We start from the raw sequence: 12,628 nt of genomic DNA on the forward strand, positions 1-12,628 counted from the left end.
CAAAATATTTTCTTGTTGCCAGGCATTGTTGCCTTCAGAGTTTCAAGCTCCCCCTGATTCCTCAACACCAAGGATGAGAAGCCAACTTAGACAAACAGCAATGCCATGCAAATGGCCTCTGTGCATGTGTGGAGGTCATTCTATGTGTGTGCAGAGGCCTGAACTGGGATGAAAAAGGCCCCAACTGGGCTGCCACTGGCCTTGCCTACACTGGGGGAGGCTGGCGGGAGTGAGTTAGCCCCCGCTGCCAACCCCATGGCTGTCGGTGGTGGCACTTGTAAGTAGTCCCTCCTGTGTGCTCTTCCCTTAAGCAAGCCCCTCCTGCTCCTTTACTGGTAAAGAGGAATCCTCATTGGATTCCCCTTTACCAGTAGAGCTCCAAACTGGTTTGAACCGGCTCAGTTCAAACTCAAACCGGGTCTGGTTCGACTGTGTGCCAAACCAAAGCGGGCAAGGTCGACTTGAATCCGGTTTGGATTCGAGCCGAACTGGCAAAACTGGTTTTGTACATCCCTAGTTTCCCAAACTCTGTGCTCTCATCTGCAGTACAAACGTATCTCACTATTATACCAGTTTAAGTGTCATGGCTTCCACAAAGAATCCTAAAAATTATAGTTTGGTAAGGTGCAAATAATTCTCTGCTGGAGATTCCAGAATCCCCACCTCTCAGAAGAAGGGCCAAATGTTTAGCCAGTTTAAGTCTTAGACGTGTGCAAGTGCCTGGTACAAATCCATTGAAAGGTTCTTGCCTTTGCCATTCCCTCTCATTGGCCACCACCACACCGAAGCTACAGGTTGATTAAAAGGCATCTTGAACATTTTAAAAGAAATGCTCCATCTAGTCTTTATTCAACAGTTCCTGCTGTTGAATAATATATTTTTAAGGATGGATTTAGGGAGGGAGATACAACTTGATTTTCCATATTCAATAATACATTTTTTAAACAACATGTGTAAACCGTTACTACAAAACCTTCCAGTACTGTTTGGTAGTATATCCAAGCCAATTCTAACCAGGAAAATATTACTTACCCCGGTTTCATAAAAACCCTGCCAAAGTGAATTTGGGCATGAAGATCAATGTCCAGCACCTGTTTAAGATAGTCCTGCAAAAATAAAAAATGAGTTTCACAAGAGGTTTACCACATACCCAGGTATTCAATGCAATTAAGATTATATATGATGAAGTAGGCAGGCTCTGATCCAGGTGTAGTGACATGTGAAAGTAGCTGTGACAAGGGTTCCCAACCACTGGTACTCCAGATGTTGCCGAACGAGAACCCCCATCATCTCCAGCCACAATAGATTATATCTGGGGATGATGGGAGTTGTAGTTCAGAAACATCTGGAGGATCAAAGGTTGGGTAAAAGGTAAAGTTGTGCTGTTGAGTCGGTGTTGACTCCTGGCAACCATAGAGCCCTGTGGTTTTCTTTGGTAGAATACAGGAGGGGGTTTACCATTGCCATCTCCGTATGAGATGATGCCTTTCAGCACCTTCCTATATTGCTGCTGCCCGATATAGGTGTTTCCCATAGTCTGGGAAACATACCAGAAGGGATTTGAAATGACAACCTCTTACTCACTAGGCAAGTTATTTCCACACTGAGCCATTAGGTGGCTGCTCAAAGGTTGGGAACCCCTGCTATATAAGATTACCGTACCATATTATTAAAACTAACAGATGTATTTTAAAGCAATCATTGAAAGTGTGACACAATATTTTTCTTTCTAGCTTCTCTTCCTTCTCCTGTTGTGCATTGGCCTGCCTCATCCCTTACTTAATGTATAATACCTGTCTGGGATTGCATCAGATTTGCTGGTGAGAGAGGCAATTCTGCATTCAGCCATATAAGGCAGAGCTGATGCCACTGGCATAGTAACTGGCAGGTGGATCCCTTGCAGGCAGCTGATAGAGCCAGTCATGCTCTTTGGTGGCAGGCGTGAGGGTGAGTCATGTCCATCTGGCTATTTGGAGATGGGATTGGATTTTGAGTTATCTGCTGAGCAATTGGGGTATTTTAGATTGAAGACTTATTTGTATCTACTTCCTGTCAAAGGAGTCAAATATTTAGGATGTCGTAGGGGTGGATTAATGGGTCACCTCTTTCGATTCATCCTTGCTTACAGACATATTTAGGCCCTTCTGGATGGGGTGTGTGTGCATTCATTGAATCTGGAGTGGCTATTACTGTAGTAGTAGGGAACAGAAGAGCTGGCATTGGCAGGACATCAGGTCATTACAGGGAAAGAGAAACCGGACATTTAATAGTGTTTTCTCCTGCCAATGGTCTTGTCAGTTCTTTGGCCAGGTGGAGGAGTTCAATCTTTACACAGAACCTGACCTTGCTCTTTTGTAATGCCAGTCTCATACAAAATAAAACTGAGATTATCCATAATCTGATTATAGGTGAGGAAGCCGATCTGGCTTGTGTAACAGAGACCTGGCTGGGGTAGGCTAATGGTCCAGTTTGGATCCAGTTTCTCTTAGCAGGGCTCTTGAGTGCTCTTGTAGTGCAGCACTCAGCAGCACTCTTGTAGTAGAGCAGGGAAGGGGACATGGGCTGGGAGGTGGAGTGGCTGTAATCCACAGGGATAACATCTCATTTACCAGGATCCTGGTAAGAAAGCCAACCTATATTGAGTGCATATGTTTAGGTCTGGGGATTATATTCATCCATCCATCCATTCATTTTATATACTGCCCTTCTTAAAATAGCTCAGGGCAGTTTATATTAGAAGAAGAAAAAAATCAGAAAACATTTTAAACCAGATTAAAATTAAAACTAGATATCATTAAAGTGATTTTCAGGGCTTTTAGCTGTTTTATTGGTTTTATTGTGTTTTAATAGTTTGATTTTAATTGTTAATTTGTTTTAATTGTTTTTATCATGCTGTGAACTGCCCTGAGCCATTTTGGAAGGGCAGTATATAAATCAAATCAAATCAAATCAATCAATAAATAAATATGGGTCTTTAAGGCTCTCCTGAAAGCCTCCAAGGAAGATAATCTTATATCTACAAGGAGCACATTCCACAACCCGGGGTGACAACGGAGAAGGTCCAATCCCAGATCGCCACCAGATGAACTGCTGGCACTTGAAGATGGACCTCTCCTGATTATCTCAGTGAGTGATGGGGATTTTGTGGAGAAAGGCTCTCTCTCAGGTAACCCAGACCTAAGACATTCAGGACTTTAATGGTAATAACCAGCAGTTTGTACCTTGCCTGGAAACATTACAGCAGCCAGTACAACTGTTTAAGAACAGGTATAATGTTATCTCTCCAGATAGAGATGACCCCTGCTAACTTGGCAAAGAGGCATCTTTTAACGTGGTGATTCTCTTTATTTAGCAGGGGGAGAGTAATTGGCCCTGTTCATCCCCAGCACAAGTACCTCTAGTGACTGTTGCTGGTGTCTATCTTGTGTTTCTTTTTAGATTGTGAGCCTGTTGGGGACAGGGATCCATCTTATTTATTTATTATTTCTCTGTGTAAACCGCCCTGAGCCATTTTTGGAAGGGCGGTATAGAAATTGAATAAATAGATAGATAGATAGATAGATAGATAGACAGATAGATAATAACCACTCTGGCTGCCACATTTTGAACTAACTGAAGTTTCAGAACTACGTACAAAGACAGCCCTACAGAAAGCGCATTGCAGTAGTCCAATCTGGAGATTACCAGTTGGTGTACCACTGTTTTCAGGTCATTCTCCTCAAGGAACAGGCGGAGTTGTTGAATCATTCGCAGCTGGTAAAAAGTACTCCTGGTCACAGTCTCAACCTGAGGCAACAGGGTGAGAGCTAGGTCCAAGAGCACTACCAAACTATGAACTTGTTCTTTCTGGGGGAGTATACTCTCATCCAGAACAAGAAGTTCTATCCTGCCTTGCAGATTACAACCCCCAACAATGAGCACCTCATCTTGCTTGGGTTCAGCTTCAGTTTATTCTCCTTCATTCAGTCCATTACTACCGGTAGACAGGCATTTAAGGAGCTAATGCCATTTCCTGATATTGATGACAAGGAGAACTAGATGCGGGTGTCATCAGCATATTGATAACACCCTAACCCAGTTGGGAATTCTGTGGTGTACCATTCACTCTACTGCTCAATAGAGCCCTTAACTGAGGTAATAGAGCTGATTGCAGAGTTGGCATTGGAGCCTCCCAGACTTTGGTGTTGGGGCATTTCAATGTCCAGTTCTGGACCAATGTATCTCGTGGAGCTCAGAAGTTCATGGTGACCTTGACAACTATGGGCCTACTCCAAGGGGTTTCAGGATTGACCAATGGATTTTGCTAGTCATGCACTGGATTTGGTCTTTTGCTCTGATCAGGGAGCTGTTCTGTGGATAGTGACTCCTTTGATTTCCCCATTGTCACAGGTGGGCCAATACCTAGCTAAAGCTGAAACTGCAGCTACATTCCCTTTCTGCAGGGGTGAAGGACCCATTAGAATGGTCCACCTGAAAAAGCTATTGGATCCCAAAGGATTCTAAGGAGCCTTAGAAGGTTTTAAGGTTGGTTGTGCTGGCGATTCTGTCAATCCGCTGGTGGAATAAGGAACTGGAATGAATTCCTGGAATAAGAAATTCACTAGGGTAGTTGAAACAATCACTCCTAAGCGTCCTCCCTGACCACTTCAGAACTAGCTCTGTGTAATATGGAGGAGCTACAGGAGCTGAAGCTGCAAGGTAGATGACTACAGCGCAAGTGGAGGAGGACTCACCTCAAATCCAAGAAGTGGTCACATGAAGGTTTATGCTGTGGCTATACAAACACAGCAGAGAAACAATTCTTTTTTGCATTGCATCTGTAAGCTCACAATCAGCAGAATTATATAGAATTGTGAAAGAACTAACAGTTTCATTCTTCCATGATCTCAGAACCATCAATGACCTGCTGTGAGGCTTTTGATGAGCCCTTTGTAGATACAATCTCTCACATCTTGTCCAATCTGGCTACCACACTTGTCACAGAGTCAACAGAGGATGTGTTCAGTACACTGAAGATTGTATCAATTTCAATATGCAACTCCTAAAGACATGGACAAGATGCTTGGAGCAGAGCGGTTTGCCACATGCTCTTTTGACCTTTGCCCAACATTACTCATATCTTCTAGTACTGAGGTTATTAGAAATGGCCCAATTGATATCATAAATACCTTGCTGAGGGAGGGCAGGATGCCATCACATCAAGGAGGCAATTATTAGACCACTCCTTAAAAAGCCTACATTAGATTCCCCAGAGACTAACAATATAGGCAAGGTGATTGAGAGGGTGGTGGCCTCTAAGCTCCAAGTGGTTTTGGAGGAAACAGATTATCTGGATCCACTTCATACTGGCATTTGGGCAGGCTATGGGACTGCTTTGATTGGCCTGATGGATGATCTCTACCTGGGAATTGAAAGAGGAAGTGTAACTCTGCAGGGGTGTAGCAAGGTTGGAGTGGGCTCAGAGATGATATTTTAAAATGCCCCCCCCTCTTTCCTCTCCTTCCAGTCCAGGGCCTCCGCACACCCCAGGCCCCCAAGGATTTGATATTTCAAAATAAGTATGCTGCCATTCACTGAATACACACACGCACACTTCACAATATATAGTGATATACATTGAATACTATATATTTGTGCTACCATAAAAATCACATTTAAAACCATAAAGTCAGTCAATCAGTAAAAACCATGAATCACTAAAAAACAACCATAAAAAGACAAACAGAAGCAGGAAAGTTGAAAGAACCTGGCAAACTACATTGCAATCATGTCCATGCTTTACCATTTTAAAGAAATTTAACTACATCACTTCTGAAGTGTCTCAACATCATAGCCACATTTAAAACAGCAAGAGTCAAATTTTAAAAAGCAAAGAACAAATATTGAGATTTTCTTTTCTGAAAGATCTAAATAAATATTATAATGTTATGCCCTGCAGCTAATAATAATAATAATAATAATAATAATAATAATAATTATTATTATTATTATTTACATTTTATATCCTGCTCTTCCTCCAAGGAGCCCAGAGCGGTGCACTACATGCTTAAGTTTCTCCTCACAACAACCCTGTGAAGTAGAATAGGCTGAGAGAGACGTGACTGGCCCAGAGTCACCCAGCTAGTATCATGGCTGAATGGGGATTTGAACTCGGGTCTCCCTGGTCCTAGTCCAGCACTCTAACCACTACACCACGCTGGCTCCTACATAATACATCAAATAATGTATGACCTCGCTGTGATTTTGCTCCCTTTGCATATATATTCCACTCACAAATAGTGTATTAACTTGATGTGAGACTATATATTCTACTACCAAGGCAAACTTTCAAAAGTGAGGAAATGTGCTCTGTTATTTTCTAGCATCAGCTTCTTTTATCCTACTACATATAATCTAGCTCCCTTTTAAATCATAAATATACACACTTAATTCCAGCAATAAACTTCCAACATTCAGTTTCACTCTGTAACTAATGAAGTCCCATCTAGTTGTGTTGTATCTTAATAGCTGCAGTTAATTCCTGTTTGTGTCTCATAATATAAGTTCATTGAACTTCAAATGTTCTTTCAGTTTTGGCATTAGATAGACAAGAATGCAATAACACAAACAAGCAAGTCTCCCTCACAGTGAAATCCTCTCATCCAACAAACTTAATAAACTTATGGGTAGTCTTTGTCAACCCAGGCTCCCCCCCACCCAACCTTGCCTGTTCCTTCCTTCCTTCCCCACGGAAGCCACACCACAAGACTTTCTCCAATGACTGCTCTTCCTCTCCAGCACCTGGTGCTTTTACACTGCATTAATCCACACAGTTTGGATGTTAGGCAGTCTGTGTTCTCCATCACAAAATATAAATGATCTTTTTTCTTTTGATGACTCTTTCCAAATAAAGAAAAGGGAAGTTCTATCTTTCCAGATCTGGAAAGATGCCGCTGGAAGCCACAGGCAGGAGTTGAGGGCATGCCCTCGCTCCTGCTGTTACTCCCCTGCAACTGGTACTCAGAGGCATCCTGCCTTTGAGGATACTGAAGAGATACTGAAGCAATCAAACACTCCAGGAGGCAAACACCTTCCCCAGTGGCCCTTCTTCCACCAGAAGGCAGTGCAAATTGGATTCATTTGTTCATTTTTCCCTTCCGCCCCCAAATCTGGATTTAGTTACTATTTTAAAGTTAAACTTAATAGGGAGAGGAGGATTAAGTTCTGCCAAACTCTCCAAAATTAGTAGTTAGATTTAGGCTCTTGTTCTCTTTCCCCTTGAGATTTGCATTATGCACAAATGCTACAAGGGAGGAAATTTCTCATCTGCGAAGGTGCTCAGACCAATAGTAGCAAAGCAGGGAGTGCATCCCACTGGGGAGACGGGATAACAGGAAGTATGGCTCTTTCTTTACTCTCAGGCCAGATCTGACGACTTGATGAGGGATGCCAAGGATATTTCTTTTATTCACCAACTAGGGAGGGGGGAGTGTATGGGAGAAGGAAAGTTCAATAGACATAGAGGATCACGTGGATTTAAAAATAAACACACCCATAATAAAACTCTTCTTCTTTCACTTCTCCCTCTCCCCAAGAGTCCCAGGGCTTCAACATAGTTTCCCCCTTAACATAATCAGCAGGCAAAGGGTTCCCGCCCTCCCCCTCCCTCAAGCGCCACTGAAAAATACTCCTTTCAGAGCCACAGCCTTGAATTACTGAAGGGGGGGGGAATAAGGGGAAAGTGCTGAGGAGGAGGAGGGGGTTGGGAGTATGGGGAACCACCTTGTGATGGTACCATAACTATCTCTCAGGCAGATTCCAGATGGTGTCTCTTGGGGGCTGCTGCTCCTTGAAACATGAGCTAATATGGAGTTCCTCAGGGTTACATTTTGTCCCCAGTGCTTTCTAACATCAACATGAAAATGCTGGGGGAGATAATCAGGAGATCTGGTGCGGAGTGTTACCAGAATGCTGATGACACCCAAATCAATTTCCTTAGAATATCATCAGGAATTGGCATAGCTTCCCTAAATGTCTGCTTATAGGCAGTAATGAGCTGAATAAGGGATAATTAACTGAAGTTGAATCCAAACAAGATTGAGAGGGCATATTATTGGCAAGTAACTCAGGAGATGTAATATTATTTATTTATTTATTTATTTATTCTATTTCTTTAACGCCCTTCCAAAAATGGCTCAGGGCAGTTTACACAGAGAAATAACAAACAAATAAGATGGAACCCTGTTCCCAAAGGGTTCACAATCTAAAAAGAAACATAAGATAGACATCAGCAACAGTCACTGGAGGTACTGTGCTGGGGGTGGAGAGGGCCAGTTACTCCCCCCCTGCTAAATAAAGAGAATCACCACGTTAAAAGGTGCCTCTTTGCCAAGTTAGCAGGGCTTTGTTGTAATAGATCTTCCTGTTCTGGATGGGGTTACACTCCCCCAGAAGGATCAGGTATACAGCTTGGGACTCCCAAATTGGGAGTACTTCTGGATCCAAGCCTTTCCTTGGTTTCTCAGATTGAGGCAACAAACAGGAGTGCTTTTTATCACTTTTGGATGATACACCAGCTGCACTGGTTTCTGGAGGAAAATGGCCTCAAAACTGTAGTGCTTATGCTGATAACTTGAATATTGCAATGCACTTTGAATATTGAATATTCAGTATTCAATAGGCTTGAATATTGCAATGCACTTTGTGTAGGATAGCCTCTGTATTTAGTCCAGAAGAAACTTCAGTTAGTGCAGAATCTGGCAGCAAGATTGGTCTCTGGAACAACTCAGAGGCATATCCCTCTGATTTAAAAAATAATACACTGGCTGCTGATACGTTTCCAGATGAAATACAAAGTGCTGGTGATTACCTATAAAGCCCCACACAGCTTAGGCCAAGGGTATCTAAGAGAGTACCTTCTTCTGTATAAATCTCACCATTCATTAATAATCAGGAGACGTCTGCCTACAGCAGGGGTGTACAACCCAAATAATCTAGTGGGCTGAAACGACCCATGTGTGGGGGCCAAGGTTAGTGTTCAGCACATTAATGATTACATTAACATCAATTATTACATATAAAGGAAAGTATCGAAAAAACCTAATGAACAGAATTATTGGTTACCCACAGCATGAGAGAAGAGGAGGCTGCTAACAGTCCTCGCTCCTTCCTTCCAGCCTTTCGTGCACTTTCAAAGTTTGTAAAAGTTAACTTTGGAAGGGGGCTCACCCTCACTAGGACCATGGGGCAAAGCAGTATTTTGCACCTCACCTCGGGCACCACAAAACTTTGGACCACCTCTGGGGCCAGGAAAAAAGTCCCTGCGGGCCAGATCCTGCCCCCGGGCCTTATGTTGTGCAGGCCTGGCCTACAGCTATCACCGGCTGAGTTGGTAGCTATTTAGTCAGGCCTTCTTGAGAATTCCAGAGCTTTAGAATGCACTCTCCACTGAGGCTTTTGCTCATTGATAGCCTATAAGAAGACTTTGAAAATGCATCTCTTTGATGACTGCATTTAATTGTTTTAGCTGTTTTAATTTTGCTATTATTATTGTTGTTGTTGTTGTTGTTGTTGCTGTTGCTGTTGTTTTGTTTTAACCATTTGTAAATTGCCCAGAGACTGAAATGTAGGAGTATAAAAAGGAAATACCTAAAAAAAAGCTTACAAGGAACCCTCTTTTCCACATCCCTGTTTCTAGTAAAAAATGAAACTTGCAAGTTGAGGAGTAGACTTGTTCTCTGTTGCTCCTGAGAACAGGACTACAGCCATGGAATGAAATTACAAAGAAACAGATTTACGCTAGAATTAGGAAAAAGTTCCTAATGCTAAGAGCTGTTTGGACAGTGGAACAGTTTGCCTCGTGCAGTCACAGTGGTGGGTTCTCCTTTGCTGGAGGCTTTCAAATGGAGGCTGGATGGCCAGAGCATCTGTCAGGGAGGCTATTGTTCTGTTCAGTTTTGTGCACTGAAAAAGATCTCCAAGATCCCTTCCAACTCCAAGATCCTATGATGGAAAGGTACCTGACCAGGTCAGGAGGGCTACAGATAAAGGAAGGTCTTTAAGGCTTTTAGACTGACTGCATTATAATCTTCCCTAGTATCAAAAATCAGTCTGACCAGTTTGATTTCCTGGATCCTTCTTTTTAAAGATTAGAACAAAGGAATTTGTTGGAGATTTGATGCTTAGTAGAGCTTGTTTTCCAATAAATATCAAGATAGTTTAAGTCCCCCATTACTTCTAATTCTTGCTTCCTTGAAGCATCTGTAATTTGTTTCAGGAAAGCATAAGCCTGTCCTTGGGATGGCAGTATAGTAGACTTCAATTACAATGTTGTTTTTATTTACTTCACTTATCATTCTGTAAAAACAGGTTGCTCACCTGTAACTGATGATCTGGTAGAGATCCGTTGATATCCATTAGAATGGGTTCTGCGCCTGCGCGGAAGCCTCTCGGTGTCGAGTTTATACAGCTCCTTTCCGGCACCTGCGCCCCGCCCCATGTGACTATTTAAGGCGGGAGGAAGCGCAGGCCGCTCAGTTCCTTGGAGACTGCCAAGGCAGTCATAGATATGACCAGTATTACTTTATAGACCTATGGTGCACTGCAGAGGGGAGGTACGGGAGGGTCTAATGGATATCAACGGATCTCTACCAGATCATCAGTTACAGGTGAGCAACCTGTTTATCTGGTACGGGATCTGTTGATATGCATTAGAATGGGTGTTTAGTTAGCTCCGGAAGGAAGAGGGAGCAGTGCACTATTGCAACACCCTTTTAAGGACGCCTCTCCCAAAGTTCGCCTCCACAGCGGACCGTAGGTCAACAGCGTAGTGCTTAACAAAAGGTTCCTCAGATGACCAAGTAGCAGCCTTGCAGATCTCTGGAAAGGATACCCCAGACAGAAAAGCTGCAGAAGTGCCATACGCTCTAGTGGAATGTGCCTTGATAGTCTTTGGTGCTGGTACTCCCTGGATTGAGTAGGTAAGGCGAATAGCTTCCACTAGCTAATGTGATAAACGTTGCCGAGACAGTGCTTGGCCCCTAGAAGATCCTTTGTACGATATCAGTAACTTTTTGGACTTCCGGAATGGCTTCGTTCTTGAGAGATAATAGAGAAGTGCTCTGCGGACGTCTAAAGAGTGGAGAGCCTTTTCCAAGGGCGTGGAAGGAGTACTAAAAAAGGTGGGCAGGACTATGTCTTGATTGACATGGAAGTTTGAAACCACCTTGGGTGTAAACCTGATGTCCGGACGTAGGAGAACTTTATCTGGGTAAACCCGGGTGTAAGGTACGTCCATACGGAGAGCAGTCAGCTCACTCACCCTGCGAGCAGTGGTGATAGCCACCAAAAAGGCTGTCTTTAAGGAGACATGGCGAAGAGTTGTCGTATTCATGGGTTCGAATGGTGGTTCTGTTAGCGCAAAGAGAACCAGAGAGATGCTCCAAGGTTCAATTGGTTTGCGTATAGGAGGATAGAGATTCGTGAGCCCTCTCAGGAAACTCTTACAGGCCGGATGAGAAAACTGTGTCTTGCCATCCCACCCTGGGTATCTAGACGTAAGGGCAGCTAGATGTACTCGTATGGACACATTAGAAAGGCCCGATGTCTTAAGATCCGTTAAATAAAGCAGGACTTCCCATATGGTAGCTCATTTGGGATGGAACCCATGTGTATCTGCATAGGATGTAAATCTCTTCCACTTGCTAGCATAGTTCCGCCTAGTAGACGGTTTATGTTCATTCAGTAGGATTTTCTTTAGTAGTCAATCCGCCACGCTGTCAGTTGTAGTGTGAGAACTTCCGGATGTAACACTCGACCGCCTTCTTGAATTAGCACGTCCGGGCGGTTCGGAAGTCTCTGGTAAGTGTGTGAGGTCAGTTTGAGTAAATGTGGAAACCATGGCTGGCGTGGCCACCACAGGGCAATCAAGATGCATCTCGCTGGAGTGTGCAGGAGACGAGCTATTACTCTGCTCATGAGCGGCAAGAGGGGGGGACATATAAGAACGATGAAGTGACCAGTCTATTTGGAACGCACCCCCCACAAAATGTGGATCGTGTCCCACTCTGGAGCAGAACAGTCTGCATTTTGCATTCTGTGTCGTGGCGAACAGGTCTATTTCCGGATGGCCCCAAAGGTCAAAGATCCATTAAAGGTAATGGTCGTTCAGTTCCCACTCGTGACGGTCCATGGAGAATGAGCGGTTGAGGCCATCTGCCAATACATTGTCTGATTCCTTTATGTGTATTGCCACAGGTGTTATGCTGTTCTTGATGCACCAATGCCAAATCTGAATGCTGAGTGCACAGAGCGATCTGGAGACCGTTCCCCCCTGCCTGTTGAGGTAGGCTATGGCAGTGGTGTTGTCCAATTGTAACTGGACCACTCTTCCGCGTAGCATGGGAAGGAAGGCTTTCATGGCCTGAAAAACTGCCAACAGCTCCAGGAAGTTTATGTGTAGTAGATGTTGGTTGCGGGTCCAAAGGCCCTGAGTAGTGGTGGCATTGCAGTGTCCACCCCAACCCCGAAGAGAGGCATCCGTCGTGACCCATACCGATGGAAGTTGGGCCTGGAACGGGACTCCCCTGAGCAGATTGGAGCGTTGTGTCCACCAGGAAAGAATTGGAAGAGGAACTGTCAGAAATTTTTT

General features: G+C 43.7%; 1 protein-coding gene across 37 annotated transcripts in view; it reads right to left on the reverse strand.

Moving 5' to 3' along the window:
- The window catches only part of GPHN (gephyrin), a 556,374-nt gene that overhangs the window by 14,291 nt on the left and 529,455 nt on the right, over nucleotides 1–12,628 (reverse strand). For all 37 annotated transcript variants that reach the window (XM_053285016.1, XM_053285048.1, XM_053285057.1 and 34 more), the window contains one exon: nucleotides 1,033–1,106. In XM_053285016.1, the coding sequence (XP_053140991.1) occupies nucleotides 1,033–1,106 (74 nt within the window). The remainder of the gene's footprint in view (nucleotides 1–1,032; nucleotides 1,107–12,628) is intronic.

This window comes from Hemicordylus capensis, chromosome 1, assembly GCF_027244095.1.
Source record: "Hemicordylus capensis ecotype Gifberg chromosome 1, rHemCap1.1.pri, whole genome shotgun sequence".
Lineage (NCBI taxonomy): Eukaryota > Metazoa > Chordata > Lepidosauria > Squamata > Cordylidae > Hemicordylus > Hemicordylus capensis.